Here is a 10,366-nt window from a genome sequence, read left to right on the forward strand (position 1 = left end):
TGAACATATTTTAAATACTAATTAAGTTATACATTAATACATTATTCACTGTGAAAACTAAGAATCATTTTATAAACTTCTAAATACATTTAAGTTTGATATTAATAGTAAAAATTATGTATAAGATATTATTAACTATAAATTAAGAATTATGATTGTAAGTGTTAAATTGAAAACATAATTATTATGGATATATAATATTGTGGTAAATTTTTCATAGGTATGTTGGCTACTGTATAATTTTTAAATCTATTTTGTTTATAATTTTTTAGTATTATTTAGTCAATTAAATGATAAAAAATATATATTAGGTACTCAATATGTTAAGTATTGTTTAAAATTTTGTTAATTTTTTTTTATCAATTTTTATTGTTTGTTTATTTATCATTATCTAATAATGAATTATTTTTTTTACCCTATTATTTATTTTGTCCTATTATATTATAGTTTTTTAAACCTGATTTAAAAATGTTTACACTATTATTAATCAAATAATATACATTCTTGTACCTAACAAAATTAAAAATTGTAATTTTTATGATTTGGTAGTTATTTCTGAATTATGGTAACCTTATATATTTATTTGCATTAAGAGGATGCCATACCCTCATGTGTTGTCTCTGTCTTAATAAAGTACATCATAAAAAATTAGTGTTCAATAGAATACATTTTGTGATGTTAGCTTTAATATAAGAATAAATTTGCCTATTATCAAATTTAAAGGTAAGAATATCTTTTAGATAATGAAATATGCTTCTATTGATATTATCATTTTAAAGTGAGTTATAGCTATGTAAAATATTACAACTTTAAAATAATAATATCAATAAAAGAATTTTTAATTTTCTAGAAGATATTCTTACTTTTAAATTTGATAATAGGTAAATTTACTCTAATATTAAAGCTAACATTACTAAAACACAACGAAAACATTCAATTTTTTTTAAATTTTGTTTTGAGTACAGTCGTTTTTAAACATACAGATCTGATCAGTTGAAATCATGTATATTATAAAATTATACCACTACTATAATTATATCATGTTCTTTTAAGAGAATAATATAGTAAGTATTTATTTAATGTTAAAACCAAAATAAATAAGAAGTGTAGTAATTGTAAGTTATTGTAAGAATTTCTGTTTAATTATATTATCTTTATAAATAAACACAAGTCAAAGATTTTTGGCTAAACAAAAAGTAAAAAATTAGTTTAGAACAAAACATATGTTAGTATCAGTGGAATATATTCAATTGTTTTAAGTGGATTATAGGGTCGAGGATATTAAATTGCTGAAATTTATAGGAGGGCTTCGCCAAATACAAAACGTTTTATTATGGACTATAGCAACTATTGACTATTGTATAATAATCTAAAATTCAATAATAGCATTTATAGCGTGGTACACTATCTTATTTTTGTATATATATATAAAAGATGAAAAAATAACGATATTTAACATTTTTAAGAACTTAGTCTGTTGACATTGTCTATATATTGATATATGGACAGCATAGGCATAGTGGCACAGCTAATTTTAAAGCTATTCACTCTTTTATCTTTAAGAAAAAAAAAATTTAGTTGCATATAACAGAGACAATACTTTTTTTATCATTATAATTTTTAAAATGTATATAACTTGTTTCTTTGAATTTCTTATAACAGTTATAATTAAAACTTTATAAACAGCATAATTTTTTTATTTGATGTAAGAAAAGAAAATCTTAAGAAACATGTATGGACTGATGTATAATAACAACCTAAAAATATACAAAAGATACATAATGAATAACCGCATTCTCTTTATGGGAAAACTAATACTCATCAATACAAGATGTAAATAGCTAGAACATGTATGAAGGGAAAATTAGGATTTATTAGAAAATGTCATATTAGGAATAATAAACAAAGAAAGACAGCTTGATAGACCAAGAACCACATACAAAGATACTGTAGAAAAGAATAAATTACAGAATAAGGATTAGTAAATACTAAATAGACATGCAACAAATAAAGTGGACTTTGGATAAAGTAGAATAGAGAGACTCATTAGTAGCAGCATAAGTCTTCAGTAGACTGTTAACCTGTTGATGAAGATGATTTGATATAAAAAAAAATAATACCCCATATAATATCGAAAATTATTTATTTTTGGCTAAAATACATTATATATATTTATAAAGTTAATGTTGATTAATACTAATTTACTTATTATTAAAATTATTATATATTATTATTTGTTATAAATTATAACAAATTCCATTTGAAGGTTTATGTTAGGACAGAAATTAAAGAAATATTATCTGACACTAGATAGTAAACAGTATTTATTAAATGAAAATGTCTATGTTGTGTAAATTAATACTAATATTAGATACTATACATAATACATATACTAACAATTTATAAAAAAAAAAAAAAACAATTGCAAAGATATGCAATTATAATTTAATTTAGTTAATTATTTTCCAAATACAAGAATTATTTAGACTGTCGGTTTTAGATTGTGTTATAAGTATAAAATAATCCATAAAACAAGTTTTCAAAAAGTAGTTTGGCGATTAATTTTATGTCATCATGCCAGTTAGAACTAAAATCTAAAAACTAAATTTTCTTCATTGATCAAATTATTTTCAGCAATCTCAGGTAGGATATAGATTTGTATTGGTCTTTAAAATTTAAATGCATTTTGTTTGTGTAAATTGTAATTATCTTTGAGAAGAAATATTATTTTGTTTATGTATTTAATACTTTACCTATTAGTTGGTTTTATAAATATCGTCGACGTGGAGCAAGTAGAAATATTATGTATTTATTACACTTTTTGTCAGACATTAAAAATGTGCTCGGACTTTTTATAAAACTCTTTTTAAAACAGACTTTTTGACCGATTACCTTATTAGCTCACGAACACATTTATGTCGTATTGTCGTCGAACAAAACGTGAACATTATCAAATTTTTTTCATTAGTGTACGAATTGTCGTTTCGTTTTTGCGGTGCACCTTTCACTGCTGATAAGTGCCGACCGGCATCTGTGGTTTCGCGCCAAAAATCGTGATTGATTCCCAATCAAGATTCGACTATTCGAGATAACTCGACGAAAATACGAAATCTGTTGTGAACTTGTAAACGAATTGAGAGTTCTAACACTTCGTACGGTCATCGCTCAGGCGTTCGGCGAGTATTGTTGAACCACCGAACGGTGTTCAGTATTTTCATTGTCGTCGGTTTTTCAATCGACCGTCCAAACCGAGAGTATAAGTGCCTACGACGTGCACAATAGTGATTAGCACAACAAGTTACTTATAACTGATCAAAGGAAGTTCCTCAACTGTTTCAGTCAAAACCCCGTGACGGGTCATTGGTACACACGACATCTTGCGAATCGAAATTAAATCATTGTTTTTGTTTTGTAATTCAGCGACATGCCGGACGGTGACGATTTAAAATGCTTGATTGCCGAGGAAAAACTCGAAACTCCTTCAACATTTTCATTCCCATTTACTCCGTACGGGATTCAACATGATTTCATGTCAGAACTTTATTCAGCTATAGAGGGCAAGAAACTAGGAATTTTTGAAAGTCCTACTGGAACTGTAAGTCATGAATAGTTTTTCCTTACATAAGTTCCACTGTGTTTTGTTTTTAAATATAAAATATTTATTTTTATTTTTAATTTACCAGAATATGAATAAATGTGATTGCTTTTGAAATATTTTAATTGAATATTTTATCAGGGTAAAACTTTAAGTATTATTTGTGGTGCTGTACGTTGGTTACTTGATCATGAAAATAGAGAATGGACCCAACTCAAGCTGGCACTCAAGTCACTTACTATGAAAAACGAGGAAATTAATAATGATGATGATGATGATGATTGGATTACTGGACAAGCTAAATTAGCAGAACAACAACATAAAGTATATGAAATAAATAAAATGCTTAAATCATTGGAAGAATTCAATAATAATATTGAAAAAATTAAAAAGGTAGGTATTTTATAGTTTTTGAATTTTTTGTGAAACTGTTAATTTATTATTTAACATATTATCATATTCACCGCCACTGCTGGTTACTGGTTGGTGTTGGTAGTAGGGCCCGTCAGGCCACCGCCAATCCTTGTCATTGTTTGTATTTATACTATTGCATATTAGTATTAAATGTAAATTATACATTGTGTTAACATTTTTTATACAACATATATGATATATACTTTATCGTAAATATATATTATACAAAATAAGATGTATATTTTGTATTTAATTAATAAATAAATAATGTTTTTTTTTATCATATATTCAGGAACAAGAGGTTAAAAAAAATAAAGTCAAGTCATTGGCAACTAAAACATTAAACCAAAAAAATTCCACTGAAATAGAAAAAGACAAAGATTTTTTTGATGAAGAAAGTGAATTTTTACTCGAAGATTATGATCAATTGTCTTCTGTGGATGATTTAGAAGAAATATCCAATGAAAAAGTCCATTATGAAGGAGTCAAAGTAAAGTTTGACAATTTATATTATATTTCATGAATTAATTGAGATGTAATATCCTATAGGTATTATTATCATTATAAATCATTTTTATAATTTAAATAGCTTTTTACATTTATTTTATACTTCTAAAATCTTGTTGGTTTTATTTTAAAATGAGAAAGATTTAATTTTAAACAATATAAAAAATATAAAAATATAAAAATATAAAATAAAATATATATAATATAAAATATAAAAAATACATTTTAGAATATTACTAAATAATAAATATACATATATATATATTTATTTAAAGTAGTAAATTACCTATTAATTTATTTAATTTTGTGATTGATAGAAAAAAAACCCTAAATACTCGTTTCGGTTAATATAGTACTAAGTATAATATACCTTTCAATAAATTGCATTTTATTACCCAACTATTGATAAATATGTTGGCAGGTTTGAAAAGTATTTTTTTTAATAGTTTAATTGGTAACCTACATTATTTTACTTTTATTACTTGTATAGATTAAAAATTAAAGATACATTTAGTATAAAAATCTTAATTTGTTAGACAATTTGTTAATTACATAAGTACTATTTTTCTTGTGTACATTTATTTTTATGGGTTTTTCTTTTGTATTTACTGTTAATATTCATTAATTTAGGGGTAATTATATTATGTTTAATTTATTTAATTTTCCAATTTATAGATTTATTTTTGTAGTCGTACTCATTCTCAATTATCACAGTTTGTGGCTGAACTGAAGAAAAGTCCATTTTCAACTTCTCGTATTATACCTTTAGCGTCTCGTCAAAATTATTGCATTAATAAAACAGTGAAAACATTAAAAAATGTTACTTTAATGAATGAAAGGTAATTTTTAATATCTGTATATGCTCAAATTATATATATATTTAGCTTTTATAATAATTATTAAATAAATAATTTATTTTTGCGATACATTTTTTTTTATTTTGCTTTTTTTAAGTTATCTATGATTTTGCATACAGATGTTTAGAAATGGGAAAACAAAAGACTTCTCAAAAACCTACCAAAGTGTCTTCAGCTGGTGTAGTAGTTAAGAAAAAAAAATCTGAAACTTTATGCAAATGTGTATATAACGATAAAGATAAAATTCAATCATTAGCTGAGGAAGTAACTACAGAATTAAGAGATATGGAAGAATTAGTAAATAGAGGAGATCAAATATCTGCTTGTCCATATTATGCTAGTAGGGAATCTATAAAGTATGCCCAGGTAATGTAAAATATGATAATATTTATGTTATATATTGTTTATTTATTTTATATTTGTAGATTATAACTTTACCATACAATACATTATTACATAAAAGTACCAGAGAGGCAAGTGGCATCCGTCTTGAGGGTAATGTATTCATTATTGATGAAGCTCATAATTTATTAGATACTATTGGCCATATACACAGTTCACAAATAAATGGTCAACAGGTACATTTATAATAAATAATATTTAATAATTCAGTAGAACTCCGATTATCCTAATGCCTATCAACCAGATGTCCAATTAACCGGACAAGAAAAAAGATTTAACGGCTTATAAATTTCTTTTAAAATATGTTATTGTATTTATAGCTTATTCTTTTTCAGTTAAATATTATAATAAAATTATTTGTTTATTGTTACAAATTTTAAATTATAGTACATACATATTAATAATAAATACATACATACAATATATCCATACAATTATATAATCATATAATTTTTAATATGTCATATACCAATCATCCGGATATTTGCTTATCCGGACCACCCTTGACATTAATTAGTCCAGATAATCGGAGTTTTACTGTATAATTATCTGTACTATTTCTTAGATTATGGTTATATATTATATACCATTAAATTAATTTTTGTTCTCAAGTTTGTTCACTAAAAATATTTCTAGTTATAATCAGTTTCAGATGCTGTATTTGTGCATGTTATATATAAATAATAGTCTTCTAGTTGTTGCACATAATTAGTAGAATTATTGTTTTTATGTCTTACTTTTACTAATTTGCTATATGGTTTCTCTAATAATTTTTAAATTATTATATTTTAGTTGACCCATAGTTATAGCCAGTTGATACAGTACAAGAACAAATTTGAGTTAAGGTTTAGTGCCAATAATTTGCTGCATTTGAATCAGTTAATTTATGTCATTGGAAAGCTCATTAAGATGCTTGGTAATGTAGCTATTAATATATTATTGCATTATTTTAGTAATATCTAATCATTTTCATGTATTAAAGGTGGTACTCCGGGTGTTAGTTATACGGAAAATAGTCAAATAAAAGTTGAGTCAAAAGTTTACACACTTGAACATTTTGTACATCAAGCCGAAATTGATCATCTAAATATGTTCACTCTTGTTGACTTTTTTAAAAGAAGCAAGATAGGTCAAAAAGTAATTTTTATAATATTTATAAGTTTTTACTTTTTTGAATGACAACATACAACTTTAAATTCATATTCTGAAGCAGAATATTTTTGAAGTATTTCAATACATACAAATCTAAATTCTGACGAGTAGTTTACCTAATACCTAATTACAATTTTGGTTAGCGGAGTTGAGTGGCATGGAGAACCCCACAGATTGATGCTCTACTACTCTGTTCACCTAAACTTTAAACTTATAATACTTAAAACTCATACACTACTCAACTGAATTTAGATTTTTTTTGTATCAAAATACTCTGAAAAATATTCTGCTTTAGAATATGAATAAAAAAGTGTGTTGTCATTCAAAAAAATAAAAAACATAGAATTGTTACAATAAAAAATATTAAAATGACTAGAAATTATGTGAAAAAAATATTTTCAAAAACGTTAATAGATTTTGAAATAATGAATGTTGTTCTATAAAAGAATCACCCCATAAATATTTTTTAATTTTCAGATTAGAGGTTATTCTGAAAAATATATGCCTTCAGTATCATTGCAACCAATTAAACCTAAACTAAGCAGTTTACAGACTTTTCTCAAAGAAATTGAAACTAAAAAAAATAATAAAGGCAAAGAACTCAAAAAAGGTTGGAAAACAGAAATTATAAAAATTTAAATAATTATATATTTAATTTGTAAACTTAACACAAATACATTTACAATTGAATTGTCATTTTGTATAATATATTTATATTTATGTATTTAAGATGAAAACAAACATACTGAGCCACAAGTCACAGATATAATTAGCAACAACCCTCTTACACCAGTTATGGCTTTTATAGAGTCATTAACAAATTGCTGTGAGGATGGTCGTATTATTAGTACTACTCAGCCATTAGTTGGTAAAGGAGTATTTAAATTTTTACTTCTGAACCCTGCAGTTCATTTTAAAGAAATTGTTGATAAAGCTAGGTAAAAATTTCTATTCTTTTTATTTTAATAATTTTATATTTGTATCTTATTTATGTTTTGTAGTATAGTAATTTAAAGTATTCTAAAAATTAGGTCAGTGATTGTTTCGGGTGGAACAATGGAACCTATATCTGAGTTTAAGGATCAGTTGTTCAATTTCAATGGTGATAATTCTGATAGAATTGTGCATTTCAGCTGTGGTCATGTCGTACCACCTGATCACATCTTACCATTGATTGTATGTTCTGGGCCAACTGGTAAACAATTAGATTTTTCTTACCAAGAGAGAACTTCAATTAAAATGGTATGATTGTATTTTTTATTTTTATAAACATTAAAATGTTTAACTAGTATACTTTTTCAAGTCACAATATGTTATAGCTTAATGAAATTGGTTCATTACTAGAAAACATTTGTCGAACAGTTCCTGCTGGAATTGTGTGTTTTTTTCCTTCATATGACTATGAACAGCTTGTTTATCAGCATTTAGAGAAAAACAAGGTTATTAATAGACTTTCAGAAAGAAAAAAAGTAATTATATCTGTTTATAATGCATTATTTTTTACCTCACTTAATGATTTAATATAAAAATAATTCCCAAATTTAAACATGTACGAAATATAACTTAATTCTTTATTATAACTGAAGGTGTTTAGAGAACCAAAGTTAACTAACCAAGTTGACGAAGTCTTGAAGAATTATTCCCAAGCCATTACAAAAACATCACCTACTAATCCTAAAGTAACGGGTGCATTATTATTTAGTGTTATTGGTAATTATATTTTTAGATTTTACACTAATTAAATAAATATTATACATTTTACAATAGGTTGGTATATAATTTGTATTATATTTATATTATTACAGGCGGAAAGTTAAGTGAAGGTTTGAATTTTAGTGATGATTTGGGACGTTGTGTTATTGTCATTGGTCTTCCATATCCAAATATTAAGTCACTTGAATTACAACAGAAAATGAACTATCTTAATAGCCATATGGTATATTATATTGAATTTTAAAAGCGAACTTAAAATATAGTTATTATTATTTAGGGTCAAGGTACTGGACAACAGCATTATGAAAATTTATGTATGAAAGCTGTAAATCAATCAATTGGTCGTTCTGTACGTCATCAACGAGATTATGCAGCAGTATTACTCTTAGATCATCGTTACCAAAGAGATAATGTTTGCAATGCTCTTCCTAAGTGGTTGCAACCTTCTTTACAAGTACATTCCAAATTTGGATCAGCATTTGCTCAGTTAAATAAGGTATTTTTTTGACAAACATTTAAAAATAAAATCAATAATTTTTATATTTAAATCCAAGTAGGAATATATTGTAATCTATAAAATGTCTGTGCTGCATGCACTGCAATATTCAAAATTAGTTAAAATTAAGGAAGTTTAACTACTCGTCAACATATTGAAATTATTTTACAATTATTTCTATGCATGTTGAATAAATAGGTTTTAATAATTAATTAACAAAGTAATATTTTTAAACAAAATACTGATTGTTTTATTTATTATTTAGTTAAATAATTTTAAATATGTTACTCTATCTTATTATTGACCTTATTAGGTTTAAATTTTACATTATTAGTTATTTATTGATATATATAAATTGATTGTTATTTTTAGTCATATAATTTATCTTTTTTGGTGTACAAATGTAATCTTTTTAAATATTTTGATAATTTATTGTCAACTAAGTTTTATAATCATATTCATTTTTTATTCATCATACGGGGATAACCGGTTAAATATTAGTTCATTACTTTTTTTCTTATAAGTGTATACTTTAAAGTAGTGTCTTATATATTACATAAGTAATAATTTAATAATAAAAATGAGGAATTAAAAATTAAAATTAAATGTGTTGAGTACATGTTTGTAAATATTAAATTATAAATAATATAGTATTTTTAAATTAATTATTTATATAGTTATATTTATAACTAGTTATGTTTATATGTTACAAGTATTAAGTGTTAAATAAATAATATTTTAGTGTTAATATAACTCATAACATGTGCATATAATAATTGCTACATACAGTAAATTTCATTGACAGCTATTATTTATTTTCAGTTTTTTACAGCAAAAAAGAAATTACAACAATGATTATTTGATTTTATAAATAAATCTCAAGATGCTACAATAAGTAAATATTTTATAATTTATTTTTTAACCAAGATTTTCATTTCTTACTTATTTTTTACTTTTCATACTTTGTTTTAAAAAATTAACTGTTTACTTTTAATGTTTTGTCTTATGAACTATTTCTATATGATAAAACTATGAGTTACATTTTTAAATTCAATTAGTAATGTATGAATATGACACAGTCTTAGAATTAAATATCTGTAATAAAGAATATTTTTAGAAAAATAAATGTATAATAATATCATAAAATGTATTTTGCCAAAATTGTATTAAACTTGTAACTCGGTTTTATTAATGTTCAATGTACAAAAATTTATGAAAATTTATGTTTAT

The 10,366-nt window shown here is 24.2% G+C and overlaps 1 protein-coding gene across 1 annotated transcript; it reads left to right on the top strand.

The window, feature by feature from the left end:
* The first annotated feature begins 3,112 nt into the window (after nt 1-3,112).
* LOC113556831 (ATP-dependent DNA helicase DDX11-like) lies at nt 3,113-10,021 on the top strand. The gene is made up of 16 exons (XM_026962000.1): nt 3,113-3,595; nt 3,737-3,988; nt 4,302-4,499; nt 5,192-5,355; nt 5,493-5,739; nt 5,799-5,951; nt 6,568-6,691; nt 6,758-6,912; nt 7,405-7,537; nt 7,658-7,865; nt 7,959-8,169; nt 8,247-8,396; nt 8,514-8,637; nt 8,733-8,863; nt 8,918-9,136; nt 9,959-10,021. Exons 1-16 carry the CDS (start codon nt 3,425-3,427, stop codon nt 9,989-9,991), a joined length of 2,673 nt encoding a protein of 890 aa, XP_026817801.1. The 5' UTR covers nt 3,113-3,424; the 3' UTR covers nt 9,992-10,021.
* Nucleotides 10,022-10,366: the final 345 nt, after the last annotated feature.

Source organism: Rhopalosiphum maidis, chromosome 3, assembly GCF_003676215.2.
Source record: "Rhopalosiphum maidis isolate BTI-1 chromosome 3, ASM367621v3, whole genome shotgun sequence".
NCBI lineage: Eukaryota > Metazoa > Arthropoda > Insecta > Hemiptera > Aphididae > Rhopalosiphum > Rhopalosiphum maidis.

Coding starts and splice junctions, on each gene's coding strand:
- LOC113556831 (XM_026962000.1), top strand. CDS start 3,425: ATGCCGGACGGTGACGATTTAAAATGCTTGATTGCCGAGGAAAAACTC. Junction 5,356..5,492: donor GTTACTTTAATGAATGAAAG/GTAATTTTTAAT, acceptor TTTTGCATACAG/ATGTTTAGAAATGGGAAAAC. Junction 6,692..6,757: donor AAAGCTCATTAAGATGCTTG/GTAATGTAGCTA, acceptor CATGTATTAAAG/GTGGTACTCCGGGTGTTAGT.